Source organism: Pelobates fuscus, chromosome 4, assembly GCF_036172605.1.
Source record: "Pelobates fuscus isolate aPelFus1 chromosome 4, aPelFus1.pri, whole genome shotgun sequence".
Taxonomy (NCBI): Eukaryota; Metazoa; Chordata; class Amphibia; order Anura; family Pelobatidae; genus Pelobates; species Pelobates fuscus.
In genome coordinates, this window is record NC_086320.1 from 325,908,102 (window position 1) to 325,927,160 (window position 19,059).

General features: G+C 38.7%; 1 protein-coding gene across 1 annotated transcript in view; it reads left to right on the top strand.

Annotated features, from left to right (window-relative positions):
• MACC1 (MET transcriptional regulator MACC1) overlaps positions 1-19,059 on the top strand; it is a 37,646-nt gene that overhangs the window by 10,723 nt on the left and 7,864 nt on the right. Inside the window, exon 2 of the mRNA XM_063450723.1 lies at positions 17,648-17,757. Within this exon, the coding sequence (XP_063306793.1) occupies positions 17,652-17,757 (106 nt within the window). The 5' untranslated portion in view covers positions 17,648-17,651. The remainder of the gene's footprint in view (positions 1-17,647; positions 17,758-19,059) is intronic.

Below are 19,059 nucleotides of genomic sequence, written 5' to 3' on the forward strand. Positions count from 1 at the left end.
AACAAATGACAAGGTAGAAAGGGCTACAGAAGGGAGACTGCAAACATACATAGCACATAGCACATAGCACAGTGGGAAAGCAAACTTTGCGAAGAACACAGATGAGAGAGTCAGGAGTCTACTGTGGGGACAGAAAGCAGGGCAAAAGCAGCCTGATTCACAAGAAACCATGTAACCATCAGGTTTTACAAATGAAAATCACAAACTGGGAATAGCATCACATTCTCATAGTAAGATGATCAAGTTTACTAACTAAAATATTATTTTTAATTATGTTCTCTGTTTCAGCCCTCTATTCTTACTTTTTTATCTCGCCCTTCATTTGTCAAGTGAAATAAGATTATGGTTGAATACACATGAATGATATTATTTCAGGTGAGAATTAAACTGATTCCACTGTTTGCTAAGACTGTCTCTAGTGCTGAGTCCAAAGGTCCCCTCTAATATTTAAACAACAAAATGACTTTCTTGAACTTCGCAATAATCGTCAAGGGGTTGATAAATATTGTACATGTTTAGACATTGTATACTAATCTAAGTGTAATCAGAGCTTTAAAAAAGGATTTGCAAATACTTGATTTTTTTTTCTTTCTTCCTTGAGGGATTGGGAAATTGGGAAATAAAATGTTTTCTTAAACTTGAGAAATTCTAGTACTTATAGACATCTTTATCATTTGTTTTGTCAGAATTATTTTCCTCTGAATTAACTTTTTGCTTTTAGTTGATTGCATTCGGTTACGAACGCTGGTATAGTAGATACCTTGTTCGCCTATATTTGCTCCCGAACTGCTGAGCCTGAGTGATTATAGCTTGCAGTTCGGGTGTAGATTCGAATGGTTCCAGACGAATGCAGCATCCAAGTAGTTTCTCCCCAGCAAGTAGACAGTTACCCAAACATGAGCCTAGACTTCATGAAGAGTACAACAGGAATGATTTTAATGGGTGCCATACTGGCTTTTATGCAAGTCCCCATGCAAGGGGCACTCCCACATGAATCTTGTGGGGGACAGGGACACAACGTTTACAACCAATAATAATACAGTGACAAAGTGTGACACTCCCAATACAAACAGATAATTCCCTCCTATCTGCCTGTGAGATAATTGAGTCAGATAAAGTAATAACTCAATTATCACCAGGCAGAAAAACAAATTTTTCATAAACTTGAAAAGCACCCCAAAACACATAAAATGCCCATAAATGTTATATCCCCCGATAGCCCTGATCTGGGTCACCAACATATCCAAAAATCACCCAGATCAGGTGTTTTGGAATTTTATGGAAGTCCCATTTGGACCGACCATACACGAGGCTCCTGCCCAGAAACAGTTCCATGAGTTTAGGCTGTGCATTCGGTCTATTTAAAAAAAGTCACAAAATTGAATAAATGCACAAATGGAACCCCCTGGCTCTAGCGATTGTTCCCCTGGTTTGTGGGCATCAAACTACCGAACAGCGCTCTCCTGGTTGTTCGGGAAAAGGAAGCAGGCGTTCGTATACTTTGATCGGTGTTTGGGAAGTCGAGTGTCCGATTTTAGTTCCAGACACTTAAATTACAGTTTCCTTTGAAGATAATGAGACAGGGGGGTGGTCGGTGTTTGGTAATGGCATTCTAGTTTCATCACACATTCTTTAAAACAGGATAGTTAAATCCACAGTTAGTGTTGTCGCGAACCCGAAATTTTCGGTTCGCGAACGGCGAACGCAAACTTCCGCAAATGTTCGCGAACGGGCGAACCGTGCGAACCGCCATAGACTTCAATGGACAGGCGAATTTTAAAACACAAAGGGACTCTTTCTGGCCACAATAGTGATGGAAAAGTTGTTTCAAGGGGACTAACACCTGGACTGTGGCATGCCGGAGGGGGATCCATGGCAAAACTCCCATGGAAAATTACATAGTTGATGCAGAGTCTGGTTTTAATCCATAAAGGGCAGAAATCACCTAACATTCCTAAATTGTTTGGAATAACGTGCTTTAAAACATCAGGTATGATGTTGTATCGATCAGGTAGTGTAAGGGTTCCGCCCGGTTCACAGTGACAGACCAAACTCCCCGTTTAACGCACCGCAAACAGTCCTCTATATACAGAGTAAACATGGCTCCCTCTATATACAGAGTAACATGGCTCCCTCTGTATACTGTGTAAACATGGCTCCCCTCTATATACAGTGTAAACATGGCTCCCTCTATATACAGAGTAACATGGCTCCCTCTATATACAGTGTAACATGGCTCCCCTCTATATACAGAGTAACATGGCTCCCCTCTATATACAGTGTAAACATGGCTCCTCTCTATATACAGAGTAACATGGCTCCCCTCTATATACAGAGTAACATGGCTCCCCTCTATATACAGTGTAAACATGGCTCCTCTCTATATACAGAGTAACATGGCTCCCTCTATATACAGTGTAACATGGCTCCCCTCTATATACAGAGTAACATGGCTCCCCTCTATATACAGTGTAAACATGGCTCCTCTCTATATACAGAGTAACATGGCTCCCCTCTATATACAGAGTAACATGGCTTCCCTCTATATACAGTGTAAACATGGCTCCTCTCTATATACAGAGTAACATGGCTCCCCTCTATACAGGGGCGTACCTGGAGCATTTGGCACCCGGGGCGGATCCTTTATTTGGCACCCCCCTCCCCAACTTTGAAATGTAAAAAACAGCTGCAATTTTTTTTAAATGTATGTTTATGCAGTGTGTGTATAGTGTGTAAAGTGTGTGTATATTGTGTGTATAGTGAGTGTGTATAGTGTGTACAGTGTGTGTATATTGTGTGTATAGTGGGTGTGTATAGTGTGTATAGTGTGTGCAGTGTGTGTATAGAGTGTGTATAGTGTGTGTATGCAGTGTGTGTAGTGTGTGTGTGTGTATAGTGTGTGCATAGTGTATGCAGTGTGTGCAGTGTGTGCATAGTGTGTACAGTGTGTGGGTATATTGTGTGTATAGTGTGTGTAGTGTGTGTATAATGTGTGCAGTGTGTATGTAGTGTGTGTGTATAGTGTATGCAGTGTGTGCATAGTGTGTACAGTGTGTGTGTAGTGTGTGTAGTGTGTGTATAGTGTGTATAGTGTGTGCAGTGTGTGTATAGTGTGTGCAGTGTGTATAGTGTGTGCAGTGTGTATGCAGTGTGTGTAGTGTGTGTATGCAGTGTGTGTAGTGTGTGTGTGCATAGTGTGTACAGTGTGTGTATAGTGTGTACAGTGTGTGTGTATATTGTGTGTATAGTGTGTATATATTGTGTGTAGTGTGTGTATAGTGTGTGCAGTGTGTGTATAGTGTGTATGCAGTGTGTGTCCCCAAGCCCCTAGTCACACAACCAAATAAAAAAGCCCCTACCTACCCCCCTCACCCTAAAAAATAGTGAAGGGGGAATAAAATTACTACCCTGTAAAGTAAAATTCAACTTACTATTCAACGTCTTCTTCTTCTAAAATCTTCATTTTTTTAGCCCCAAAAAAGGCCAAATAAAAAGCCATCATACCCGTCGAACTTAAAAATAAAATAAAAAACCCGAGCACAAAAAAAAATTAATCCATCTTCACCCATGGAGGGCTCCGTGTCAGTGTTTATCAGGGATCCTTAGGATAGGTGTCAATCCATATCTGCCAAGTGACCCTATGTAGGGGGAACAGTCCCTATTCTGCTCTGTGTCAGTGTCTGGAGGGAGTATCTGCAGTAACACAGAGTGTCTGGGGGGAGTATCTGCAGTAACACAGGGTGTCTGGAGGGAGTATCTGCAGTAACACAGAGTGTCTGGGGGTAGTATCTACTTGTAACATTTATATGCACTAAAAAAAATCAATAATAAATTGAAAAAAAAATAAAAAATGGTTGCAGCTTCCGAATTAATCTAAAATGGATGCTGTCCAGTAGGTGGGAGGGTCTGCTAGGGAGGGTGTGCTGCTGATTGGCTGTAATGTGTCTGCTGACTGTGAGGTACAGGGTCAAAGTTTACTCAATGATGACGAATAGGGGGCGGACCGAACACCGCATGTGTTCGCCTGCGGTGGCGGACGCGAACATGCTATGTTCGCCAGGAACTATTCGCCGGCGAACAGTTCGGTACATCACTATCCACAGTATGAATTGTATGTTCTTAATATTACATTTCTTTTTTTGTTAGAAAGTTTTAATGTCCCTTTCATTTTTTGGAAACCCAGTATTGTATTTGACTGCAAAACTTCAACATATTAATGAGCTCATAAAACAAATAAAATGCTTTATGCTTTTTAATAATAATGAAGAAATACTCATGACCTTTTATTCTGATGATGAAATTTGTTTCATGATTTATATTTGTAAGGAGATTCTAATTAAGATTTCTTTCAGTGGAGATTAAATATACATTATATGTACAAATTATTCAGCAAACAATAGGATAGGGCATTCTTCTTTCAAAAATACTTAGGTAAATTTCACCTGTTTTTGGGCTTAGTGATATGAAAATTAAACATTTGCATTTTAGCGATGTCATGTACCCTATTGGGCATTCTAATGTTACATGTTCAACCTTGTCTTTTCTATAATGTTGGATCCATTCTACAGTTTGTTTTTAAAGGAACACTCCAAGCACCATAACCACCATGTACTGCAGCCCTGGTGGCATCCCACAGTCAGTAGTTAAGCCATCTCAGTATGGTTTGACAAATTACCTGGGTCCAGTGTCATAGCGGTGTTCTCCTGAAGGTTAATCCGGATGCCACTCCATAGTAAAACTTGTCTGATGGAGGACCATGCTTATTGGCTAAGAGCACTCTGCTATTAAGCCCGGAACTGCATGGCCCTGTTTAGGTCTGTGAATCAGATTCTCCTAAAGGGGAAGGCTGGATGCAGGGGTTGTGGGTGTTGGCGCTGCATGCTGAGCAGGACCTAGGTAAGTTGTTAAATCATACTAAAAGGATTTGACAATTTACTGTGTGATGGTGCCAGGGTACTTCTGGCTGTAGTGGTTATGGTGCCTGGGATGTTCCTTTAGTCACTGTTTAGTTAATTGGCTCAGATACTTATTTTTCAGGTAAAAATAGAACATTAAATTTTGTCAGTGAAACTTTCTTATAGTCTGTATTATTGAAAAATGATAATTAATCCTTAAAATTAAAGTCTTTATTTTATTTTGAATTATTTTCCTGCCAAATGAGCTATATTAAAATACCTGGAATTAAATTAAACGCTTGCTATTTTATGTATTTATTTTTACCTTAATAAATGATACTTGGTCCCCCAGAAGAATCTTATGAAATTGTCCTTTTTGATCGGTGTAACTGAAAAAGTTTAGAAAATCATTAATCCAACCCCTATTTTTATATATTTGCTTAAATCCTTCTTGTATGATAAACTGACTCTTAAAAGAGCCTCCTATTTTTTTTAAATTTATTTTTAACTCTCTAAATGTAGAAATATTAAATTAGTTTGAAATTGCTCCACCCATTCCTGGAGGGTTTTAAGAGATACATTACACTGATATATGCATTAAATATTTAATAGCAATCATAATAATCATAAACAGTGGAAGTCTCCAGGGCGTAAAACAAGAAGAATGGTTAACTATGGTTAATTATATCTCTTAAAGCGGCACTGTCACACCGAACTTACCTTTCTCTTATTGTTTCCTCTTCTCTTCCTCTCTCAAAATCTGTTCTTCTTTTCTTTATTTCTGATCTAGCGTTCTTTAAAACATAAGACAAAGTAGTAGGGACTACTTTACGCCTGACATTCTCTGACAGAAGGAGGAGCTTAAGTCAGCAGGGAAGAGTTTCTCTGACACAGGGAATGGAGCTGACTTAGGCTCCTCCTTTGGTCAAAGAAAGTCAAGTGTAGGAAAAATGCACAAGACAAAGTAGTCCCTACGTTTGTCTTATGTTTTAAGGAAAACTAGATCAGAAAAGAGAGGAAGAGGAGGGGAAACAATAGGAGAACATTCAGCATGACAGTCCAGTTTTAATCCTGTATTCAGGCTGCAGTTTATACGGGAGCAACCCTAACTCCGTTACGTCCTTTACAGTTGCCCACCATTACAGGATTTCTACAGTAAAGCCCCTGTCTCAAAGCCCCCATTAAGATATTGGTATAGTGGAGGTAAAAAAAACTATTAAAAAACAAAACAAAAAAAACAAAAAAACAAACACACCTGTGCAATAATATTAATCTAACTGTGCTCCATGGGGGCTCGGCGCATACTGAGCTGTTATAGAAGTAAAAGTCCTTGTTAGGGATTCTCAACACTATACAACCTTTGTGAGAGAACCATGATTCATTGGTGTTCTTTAATTGGGGGCATTGTGGAGTATATGATAACGCACTAGTTACTGCTAGTTTATTCTTACAGTGAGCAGTCACTGGTTAATTACTGTTTAGCACACATACCCCCATGTTTTTTTTCTATACTCCCCCATGCACCTGCTTAACATACCACGAGTGGGGGTATGTGTGCTAAACAGCAAGCAGCCAGTGGCTGCACTCTGCAATATGGCCGAATGACAGAATGGTTCCAAACGAAATTCGGTAGGCGAGTCATTTGCTCATTCTGAAATTCTGTCATTTATGCCATTTGCATTCAGATGCTGACTAAATGACCAGATACCTCCATATTCAATCATTTTGTCATTCATTCTTCTGTATACAAATGCACAAGTCTAGTATCTAAGCTCCGATCTTGCTCTCAATTCCTGGTTACTAAAACATAATTCATATTGTTAAATGGTATGACACTACCCAGGGCCGGCCCAAGACATTGGGTCCAATGATGAAATGCTGCCCACCCCCACAATAAAAATATATATGTTTCTGCAATGATAGTGTCTCTATGTGTGTGCTGGGGATGTAGTGTGTATCTGTGTGTGTGCTGGGGATGTAGCGTGTGTCTGTGTGTGCACTGCAGCCAATACACTTATCTATACACTGTCTGTGAATGTACATGTGTGTCAGTGTTTGCATCTGTGTTACTGTATCTGTATATGTGTCAATGATTGTATCTGTTTATCTGTATATCTGCATGTGTATCAGTGTGTCTGTGCAACTGTATGTGTGTCTGTGCATCTGCATGTGTTTCAGTATATGTCTCAAACACTAACACACATGCAGTTATTGACATTAGTGATGTCCCGAACAGTTTGCCAGGAACCGTTCACCGGCGAACATAGCGTGTTCGCGGTCGCGAACACACGCAATGTTCGGTCCTCTCCCTATTCGTCATGGAGGTGGGAGGGTCTGGGAGGGAGGGTCTGCTGCTGATTGGCTGGAATGTGTCTGCTGACTGTGAGGTACAGGGTCAAAGTTTACTCAATGAGACGAATAGGGGGTGGACCGAACATAGCGCGTGTTCGCTATGTTCGCCTGCGAACGGTTCCCGGCGAACTGTTCGGGACATCACTAATTGACATACATACTGTCATACCACCTCACGGCACGCGCTGCTCCGGTCCCGCCGTCCATCCTGTTCTGCCAGGCTGTGCTGACCTCAGGCCGATTTCATGCAACAAATATCAATAATTGGGAATAACTAGAATTCATAGGCTATCAGTTTCTTCTGGTAACACTTTTTTTTTTTAAATCCTCATAACAATATTTTTGACTGGACATAGTCGGAGCTTTGTTGCACTGTTTAGAAAAAAGTAAGAAGTAAAAAAACAAGTTGTCAGTAGTTTACATAACACAACTGTGAATGTTCTATCGCCTGCCACTTTAAGAAGTAAATTGGGTTAAATCATAGCAGATTTTTGCTAATCACCCCACTATTAATAGTTAATCCTGGATGAAGAGAAACAAGATTAAATATTAGAAGACGTCATTGATAATGATTGCTGTAGTAGTTGTAAAGTAGTTCCTGCTGATGGGTTTTGATGTACATTTATTAACTAATACTGTCTGAATTGTATAATCTGGGAAATCTACTGCAAAACTGATGCATGTATGTAATGAGCGTGTGTAGAAAAGGAGTGTGACCATAAAACTCTGCAGTAAATAATGGGGAGTAAGTTGCGACCATGTAAATGGTTGCAACCACAGTGTATGAAAATAATTTATTCAAACTCAGATACAATGATTGTAAAATGATTCATTGAAATGCTTTATTCCTGTATATTAGTGAATAGTAATCGCTCTTAATAGCTTCTTTTTGTATTGCATTCCCTGCACCCATTCAGTTTATTTTTGTCAGTTTTTGGTTTAGGCTGTGGATAGATGATATTTTGGCAGGGGAAACAGGGCAACTTTTGGCCAACAAATGCCAATAGCCTTTTTTGTGCAGAGAACTCAAAGATCTCAGTATAGATGTCTCATTTCAGATTTAGTAAACATTTTGAATTTGTAAACATCTAATCGGGCAGCCTGGGCAACCCAAGGCCTAGAGAACATTGCTATTGCAGTCTACCAGCCCATGCTCAAACCTACATGGACCTCAACCAACCTGCAAAATGTATGGCACATGCTCTCCTCCTCCAGTATTTTGTCAATAGACATCCCAATGCACCTCCTGTTATTTTAATTTGTCGGAGAGTAGTCTGTGATGCTGCAGTTCACATCCCCTTGCCAGACCATATATGCTGGTGGCCCACAGAGCAATTCTCCCCCCTTGTTAACCCTCCTATGTACTTTGGTTATCACCAGATTGTGAGCACAGTCCATTACGTTACAGATAGAGGTTTGCTCGGCCACATAAGGACTTCCCAAGGACTTAGTCACTAAGTGGGTCCTGTACAATTACAAAACATGTAACTAACATTGATACAGTGTTTGCAGTAGTGACTTTTAGGCATGCGCATGGGAAAATTTTCGGTTCGGTTCAGCATTCCGAAATTCTGGACTTTGGCATTTCGGAACTTTGGCAATTCGGCACTATGGAATTTCGGGACTTCGGCACTTCAGGACTTCTCTTGCAGCCGCTTAGTAGATAACTCCCTAATTCCCACGGTATTAGGGAGTTATCTACCAAAAGGCTGAAAGACCTAAATTGGTATTTCAGACAAATTTACTAATACATAAAAATTACTTCGTATTAGTAAAATTTGCCCCTACTTGCTATACCATGAGCAGGTATAGCACACAACACAACAGCATCCACAAGAGCATGAATTAACATACGAAAACACTTTGCATGAGGTTATATACATTAAAGGACGTGTGAACGTGGCGTTACTAGGGATTTTGATGGTACTGCACAAAATGTTATGGTATAATGAGGAGATCAGGCTAGACAGACATGTCAGAGAACAAAACCCACATTAAATAGGAAATGCTTAACATGGTGGATAAACAAGGTAAAAAAATCAGATTTGGAAAACAGTTGAATATGTCCTAGACACAGACATAATAAGTAGCATGACACCAAAGAGGCACATACCCAACAATGCTAACTACCTATTAGGCTGAATAAAGACATATAGAGTAGACTATATGATGAGCAATACCATATGTATGGAATATTCAAAGAAAAATTAAAACCCATTTTTTGTGAAGGCATCAGAGAAGGAATTCCAGCCGGCAGGTGTTCCAGTCCTGGCCATCCTATGCTCCTCAGAGACATGTTATAGACATGAGTCAGCCAGGCAGTCATCAGGAGTAAGAGCCCAAGCATAGGCCACAGGAGCATCAGAATGATGTGTGGAGTTGAACATAACTGTGGCCCCCAGATGTGAAGTTAACAGAGCTCTTGCAGGATAGTTCCCTCCAAGCACCTCCGAGTCAGGAGGTCAACCGCCTCTCCTGCACGTTGCTCACTAGGCCGCATCAGTCATGGTGGGGTGAGTAAGCTCCCAGCAATTTGCAAGTCGCTACTTTGTTTGTCAGGTAAGCCAGGAAGCATCTCTCTCTCGAGTTCCACTGTGTTAAGCCAGAGAGACTTACTAAACAGCATTTTTGGTCAGGATAGTGAAATATCTTTCTCCAAACACGTCTCTTCACCATGACAGTCTTGCCCGCCCCCCAATGTAGTCTTGTTTGAAGGTCCTCATCAACCTATTGTTGCTGTTACATTTTGTAATTGTATCATTTATTGTTACATTTCCCCCCTTGATAATATTGTAAAGTGCTGTGGTATGACTTGGCATTATATAAATGCCAATAATAATATATAGCATATTTTCTACAGACTTAGTTCTGTTTCTGTCCTTTTTTTGCATTCTTTTCAGTTTTTTTTTTCTTTTTGTTTTGTTTTTTTTAACCATGATAGATGCAGTGGAAAAACATACATTTATGCAAATTGGCATTGTGACCATATTTTGTGCATATTGTACAAACAAGTTCAAGTCTTCCTTAATACCACCTACCTAGCATAAATTGTAAAAAGGAACTTTTTAAAAGTGGTTTATAATAGAGCTCCTCAACCTCTTTGTTTGTCATGTGATACATTCCAATGAATATATGCCGAGGGCACTTGTCCTCGCCTTTGACATAACATGTTAACCTAACGGAACCATTTAAATCCACTTGTCTGCAACTTATATAATCACAAATATTTTAACGTCAGGCAAGCATGCTACACATGTCACAGCCAATGCATACTCTTAAAGTACTCGCCTTTTTAAGCTTTGCCATTGTCTAATAACTTTCTTTATAACACATGCACATACATAGGAAAAAATATTTTCTGTTAAAGTAGAAAAGGAATGAACCTTTGAGTTCAGGCATGTTTAGGAATGGGTGTGACTTTATACATATTAAATTATACGTAAACTGGAAGAACATTAATTTTCTTTCTGGATTCTTACAGAACAGCTGTAGGGTGTGTTCCTTTGCAAACATATAAACCTGTTTACAAATCTTTTAATATAAGCATTAATGTTATGTAAAGTGCTATGTTGAATATGCTTATTTCTTTTAAAGATACAGTAGTTATAGTAGCTGGTAACAGTGATTGGAGGAACTGATATAATCAAACTGTATCAGCTGTAACATACAGACAATACCAGGAGTAGAATGTAGGTATGTAGGCTGTATGTTTCTTCCATGTTTCCCTGTCTAATTAGTAAAGTAAAATCCTATCTTTTGCTCGATAACCACAAAAACTGTTTATTGCAGTATGTGTGTGAGTATGAATTCTATAAGTATATATAACATATTTGTGTGTTGGTTTGTGGGATGAGAGAAATGTAATGCAGGCCTCAATACCATCCTTATGTGGGATGTTACTGTATAAGGATTCCACATCCATTGCTACTAGTATAGTGTTTTCAGGTTAAGTTTGAGGAAGTCTGTAGTGTCCTGTATAAAGCTCTCAGTCTTAATAACTAGAGGCTTAAGAATGTTTTCTATTAGGCCAGATATGTGTTCCGTGGGTGATCCCATACCTGTTACAATGGGCCGTCCTGGGTTTCCTGGTTTGTGGATTTTGGGCAACATGTAGAAGTTTCCCATCTGAGGATTGGAAGGCACCAGATTTTCTAATTTTTGCTGTATGTGTTTTGGAAATGATTTGATAAGTTTTGCAAGTTTAGCTGTGTATTCCTTGGTGGGGTCCTTGTCCAGTTTTTTGTAGAAGTTTACATCGGTCAACTGTCTGTTCCCTTCTGTAATGTAGTCCTGGGTGTTTATTTACTTTTTCTGGCTATTCTCAGCCAACCTGCACCTTTCACTTTCAGGCACATATTCTGCTATTTATGACACCCGACTCATCTCCCCCCCTCCCCTTTTCTAACATCAGTTGTTTTAAGTGTTAAACAGTTTGATCAGTATTTCTTCAGACCTGACGAAGAGAGGACAACTCTGGAAAGCTTGTCTTTGAAAAATTATGTTAGTCCAATAAATTTTTTTATCATTGCATACTGCAATACTTTGGTATTTTGGCAGGGGTGAGAAAATACATTTCTTTAAATGTCTATCTAAGAGCATAGTTGGCTTGAGATTGACATGCTATGGAATTTATATCACATGGCAATATACAAGTTTTTGGATACTTTGTTTTTAACTTTCTTAACTCATGGACATGTGCTAAACTAAATTAGACCACATTTCCCAAGTGAAGACATGGGGGAAAAAACATATTGAAATCAGATAGCATTCTGTTTGAGGAAGCTGATGCTAGCTGAACACCTTGGGGTTGATGATATGTATGAATTGGAGTACAACAGGGTACTCCGATATTCTGAGCCCTCTCTGATTTACTGTACACGACTATTCGATATTCCCACAAATTTTATATAGCATTTTATGTTTGTTTGAGACCACCTTAAAACTATTGGATATCGCTAAAAATCATGATCACTATATACTTTCTCTACAAACCTCTAAAACGAACCAAACTACTCATCCATCCGCTATACCACTTTATCCCACCTAGAACTAGTGCCCAGTTAAAATACTTGACTCTTACTTACCCACACTCAGTCATGCCACACACATTTCACCACTACTCTCACTGAATCCCTCTGACTACGGCTAAATTCATCTTCTACATCAGAACACTACTCCTAAGATTGGGTTGTATCCATGTCTCGGGTCTTTCATTTAGAATAGGGGCAGCTTCGGTCTCCTTCAACACTGACACTCCAGTGCATATTATTAAAAGATTGGGCAGATGGAAATCCTCAGTCTACAACCAATATATTCCTCATCCCGAGAAAGAAATGAGGAAAGCTTTTAAAAGCTTTTAAAAGTTTGGCTTTGTAAATTTGATGCAATAAGTGTGTTTTTCTTTAATACCTTTTCACCCTCTTTGCATTAACCCGATTTACATATATTACTAATATGTTTCGAAACATATATATTATATTATTCACTCACTCACTCACTCTCTGGGCCGGCCTAAGACATCATGCTGCCTAGGTCCAACGATAAATGACTATGGGGGATAATGTATAATAAACACAGGTTACTGGCTATGGGGGGGATAATGTATAATAAACACAGGTTACTGGCTATGGGAGGGATAATGTATAATAAACACAGGTTACTGGCTATGGGAGGATAATGTATAATAAACACAGGTTACTGGCTATGGGAGGATAATGTTTACTAAACACAGGTTACTGGCTATGGGAGGGATAATGTATAATAAAAACAGGTTACTGGCTATGGGAGGATAATGTATAATAAGCACAGGTTACTGGCTATGGGAGGATAATGTATAATAAACACAGGTTACTGGCTATGGGAGGGATAATGTATAATAAACACAGGTTACTGGCTATGGGAGGGATAATGTATAATAAACACAGGTTACTGGCTATGGGAGGATAATGTATAATAAGCACAGGTTACTGGCTATGGGAGGGATAATGTATAATAAACACAGGTTACTGGCTATGGGAGGATAATGTATAATAAGCACAGGTTACTGGCTATGGGGGGGATAATGTATAATAAGCACAGGCTACTGGCTATGGGAGGATAATGTATAATAAACACAGGTTACTGGCTATGGGAGGGATAATGTATAATAAACACAGGTTACTGGCTATGGGAGGGATAATGTATAATAAACACAGGTTACTGGCTATGGGGGGATAATGTATAATAAACACAGGTTACTGGTTGTGGGGGATAATGTATAATAAACACAGGTTACTGGATATGGGAGGATAATGTATAATAAACACAGGTTACTGGCTATGGGAGGATAATGTATAATAAACACAGGTTACTGGTTGTGGGGGATAATGTATAATAAACACAGGTTACTGGATATGGGAGGATAATGTATAATAAACACAGGTTACTGGCTATGGGAGGATAATGTATAATAAACACAGGTTACTGGCTATGGGGAGGATAATGTATAATAAACACAGGTTACTGGCTATAGGAGGATAATGTATAATAAACACAGCTTACTGGCTATGGGGGATAATGTATAATAAACACAGGTTACTGGCTATGGGGGGATAATGTATAATAAACACAGGTTACTGGCTATGGGGGATAATGTATAATAAACAGGTTACTGGCTATGGGGGATAATGTATAATAAACACAGGTTACTGGCTATGGGGAGGATAATTTATAATAAACACAGGTTACTGGCTATGGGGGGATAATGTATAATAACCCCCCCCCCCAAAAAAGAATGCAGCTTCAGACTTAATCTAAATTGTATGCTGTCTAGGAGGTGGGAGAGTCTGGGAGGGAGGGTCTGCTGCTGATTGGCTGGAATGTGTCTGCTGACTGTGAGGAACAGGGTCAAAGTTTACTCAATGATGATGAATAGGGGGCGGACCGAACATTGCATATGTTCGCCGTCCGTGGCGAACGCGAACATGCGATGTTCGCCAGGAACTATTCGCCAGCGAACCGTTCGGGACATCACTATTTGCAACTATACTTAAAAAGTCACTCCAGACCCATAACCAACTTTTAGCCTGCTGAAAATTGTTGTGTGAAGAGTTTGTCCTTGTTTCATTTTGCAAAAAGTGCAGATTTCAAAAGACTTTTAAAAATAAAATAAAAAATTAACCTGGTTACACCCCCTTGGCTTTCAAGCAGACAACAGGTAATGTTACTTCCTTGTTTCATTAGCTCAATGCAGCTGACCTCAAGAGACAGCAGTTGCCCAGAGCACCTGACCTAGAAAGACTTCTCATTGAGCTGCATTTTGAATTGTGATTGGACAGCCACAGACAGTCTGGGTGGATTTAGAAGGGGAGAGCTTGCAAAGACAAGATAACCGCAGGTTTTGCAAGCTGATTTTATTTATATCCCCAATGAAAACATACATATTAAATGTATGCAAGTTTTGATTTGGGGTATATCAACTAAACAGTGATTTATTTATTTTGTATTTTGGCAGTGTAGTGTCCCTTTAATTGTTGCACATTTGGATCAAATTATCAGACCTTTTTGACCTATCTTTTGAGTTATATGACTATTGTGTAAGGTCATGTGGATAGCAATATACCATTTTTATTGATGAAATAAAAGTGATATTTTAAACTAGTGAGTTATATTTCTTCCACTTTTTTTGTTTAATTAATAACTACTTTTACCATACTTGCCCTAAAGTAATTGTCCACTCAGGTTTGAATAGCAGCACTGGTACCTTCTAACACTAAATTACATGTCTTTTAATTTACAGAGACATTTGTAATATAATTAAATTTTTCTTGTATGTTATATCTGTATATTATTGTGCCCAGTTATAGACTTGTGCATGGATGGGAAATTCTGTTAGACTGTTAAGACTGCAAATTATAACTGATTAAGTAGAAGTGAATTTAGTCCACGCAGTGGTTAATGTCATCCAAATTTTATTTGCATACTCACTTTTCAAGCTAAATTCACACTAGACGATCCCATTTCCTCTTCAAACCTCTCACATTGCCTGTGAGCAATGGGCTAAAAATAGAAGCCTTTGCAAGCCCTTCCCTTCTATCCCAGTGCAGACCTTTTTGTAGCTGTCCAATCACACACTTCTCAATGCAGCTCAATGAGAAGTCATTGCACAGCATGTGCTCTGGGCAGTTGCCTGCCTAGTGAGTTTAACTTCATTATGCTAAACAATCAGGAAGTAACAGGACAAAAAATAAACTAAAAAAGAGGACACACTCTTAACACATAAAGTACTTTAGTGCTTTAGGTGTGCAGAGTGTTTCTTTAAACATCTCTGTTCTGGATTGTGCCGTCCTAGCATGGTGCTCATGTGTTCCATAGCACATACTTTCTGATATCTTATTACTGGTTATGGTTTAGGCTTATTTTTTCCATATGGTTCCTATCTTCTAGTGTTCTTCAACTTGATTTCAAGGGGTGTGTCTGTACGTCTTGACCTCAGCCTGGTCTGCCTTCTCTCACCAGTCTTAGGCTCGATTATTTTCACCTTTTTGTAGGTTATGTATTAAAGAGACATGTATCACTTGACAACAAACAATCTGAAACAAATCTACAAACCAAAATAAAGAAAACTATGAACATTTATAAACGTACTATTAACCTGGTCAGGTTGTATTATTCGGCACGCCTCTTTGTGGAGTTTCTCAAGGCTCCCCCATTCCCTCTTACCCACGCAACTGGATTTCAGATTAGTTCACTAATGACATAAACAAGGCATTGTTGTGCAGTAGGAGAGAGAAACCAGACACCCAAGCCTGCTCTGCATGACTGTACTGATCAGACTCACTCTCTTCTCCACCTGTCAGGATGTTGCAAGGTGAAGAGATCTTCCAACTGCACATGTGAAAATTTGTCAGGCATGCCCAATGCATTTTCCCAGCATTCCTAAGTATAAATCACTGGTTGGTTAGATCAGTGTCCCTCCTAGAGTGGATGTGGAAAACTTAGAAAAAGAAACAAGTAAACATGAAAAAAGAACAATCATATTTACCTAATTTTTCAGCCTGAAGAATGAGGCAACTGTCTCTAATTTGAAGCTAAAGCTTTTGAAGGAGACAGTTGTCTCAAAGTGATGCATGTCTTTAAGCTCAAACATTCTGAGGACCAGCAATAATTCTCTGTATTGCATTTATTTATTTTACCTATTGCTCGGGGTCTGGTCTATTCTCTTTAAACAAGGGTTGGGTTTAGCCTGACAAGATTCACCTTATGTCCTGGATTGCTCAGCACTATGAAAAAAGTATACTTCAAGAATTCCCAGATTTCACCTTATACCTCATCATTGTTGACCTTTTGGCCAACTAAAATCTCAATGCTGCTCTAGCGTAAGGCTGCAAATGGTGATGTAGACTAAGGCCTCGATTAATGTTTTTGGAGAAGCTATTCAACAGATTTAATATTTAAAATATATATATATATATATTCTGAAAAACATTTTCTTTGAAGATATATTGATATATCTTCAATATATTGGTATATTTTTATATTTTAATATTTTGAAAAAGGGATTTTAAAAGTTTATCCAACAATATTAAACTGAGGCCTGACTTGGGTGCTTTGCAACAAGAAGAAAAACCCAGGGCTTTCCTGAACCAAAAGAGACATCATAAGCCAGTCTCCTGGGAGAATAGATCTGTATTCATGTTTTTCGGGTATCTGGGCTATGTAGAGCTTGTACCATTACACTAATCAGGAGCAACTCCTAGTTCATGAGACATTCTCCAATTTATAGGCCATTCTTAATTCCGAAGATTGGACATGGTAACACGGTGTATCTAATGTCATCATGTAATAGATGACAATGAGACAGAATGGGGATATAACACGTATAAAGTATACTATATATTATAGAGATGTCTACAAAGAACAAATAAAACAAGATATTTAAATGTTGCCAAAGAAAAACTATTTGGAATTTTCAGTTATATTACACATTTGATTCCTGGGGTCCACTACTCCATAGCTCAAATTTCCTTTCTTTGACATATTTTATCTTTTCATTATTCTATGATTTTTTTTGGTTTGTTTTTTCAACTATTTTAGTACTAAATTGAACATTTAGATTTCAAAGCAAGTTCAGTAGTTAAATGCCTGTTCATATTCAATTAAATAAATGATTTTAGATGTACTCAATGGCTTCAGTGTTCAGCAAAGTAGGCATTAAGATTTCTAAGCTAAAATGCTTTTGAACAAATAATTACTTATTGCATAATTTAGCATTATATATGGCTAAACATATTTTATGTAATTCAGTTCCTTTTATTAAAGGTTTAAAGCTTGCTGTTTGACCTTTAAACAGATTATGTCTCTTATACCATACTGTTAGTTACCATTAAGTACATTTGTTTTTGTGTGTTTTTTTTTTTTAGGAAAATGTCAAGTCAAAAGCAATCTTTTCATTCTGGAGGAATTTCAAGAAGTAAATCAGAAGGGACACTGATTGATTTTGATGATGAAAGCTCTACAACTTATAAACAAGGTATACACCAGATATCATTGTGGCTACCATTTGCAACTTTATATCTTTCTTGAAATGCTAGTATGTTATTTACCAATTTTTATTTGCCAGGTCTTTCTCTAGCAACATAATGTTTATTCTTATGAAAATATCCTACTTACTTGGCAAATACATCCTAGCGGGGCTCTCTGTAAAATAAGATTCAATAAGATCCTGGAATGAGGCACCTGGAACAGGGAGGGAGCAAGGCCAACAGAGTTGGTTAGGACTTCCTAATATATATAACTATGGAAAAAGAATTTGACAGACACTTAAACATGCAAACAATAAAGGGTGCTGCTGAGATCAATTGGTACAACATACAGAATTAGTCTCAAAGCTCATAAAATGTAAAAGTCTCTGAACGGGGCAGTTACGATAGGGATTTATTTACACTATATGATCATACGTTGCAGAAGTCTGTCACTTTAGAGCAAAGAGGGACAATGCAGGACCTGCAATCTTTGCCAGGAGCACATAGCTGATGCACGCAGACAATGGTTGTGATTCTGCTTTGATCTGAAGTGACAGCTAACTTTTCCTGCTGGAAAAGATCTGATGCACTGGGTGCATCAGATGGAAGCTCTCAAACTACACTAAAACCTGTTGACATCTTACTGTGGGACAGTGCTAAGGCCCCCCTAACAACAATACAACCACTACAGCAGACTTTAGTGGATATGATGCTTCAGTGTTTATTTAAACCAGATCTGACACTTTCAGGGGTTTTGCATATATTAAAAGTGACAGATCCTGTGGGTGTCTGGTGGCCACGGAGTGCAAGTGAAGGTACATTTTACTTAACTCAAGCTGTCCCTTGTGGCCACTGCTATCTTCATCTTGCTGGTCTCTTGAGATCCTGGAGCTTCAGTTGCCATGAGCCAAAAAAAGATGTCTAATGAGGAGTATAACATTTTTTTAAACAGATATTCGTTTTAATTGTCCCCTCTCACTCTTATAAGAGTGAGGGAGGTAGTATTTTGTATTTGTTATTATTGGGATGGGTGTAGCTAGGGGCTTGGTGATCCCCACAGGCAATTTTTAACTATATGCCCACTCACTGCTAGTGCCTCCAGCAGGCAAATAACGAACTCCAAATCATATAGCAACTGAAACTGCTTAGTCAATGGCCATTTTGGTTGGGGTGGTATTAGGGCATGTTGCCGCTCAGAATTTATTTTTCTTGGCCAAATCGCTGATCTGCTCAAATTTGTCTGAATCTGTGAAAAACAAATCTTCATGTCTAGTAATGGCATATGTGGAGTGGCTACTACCAGTCACACT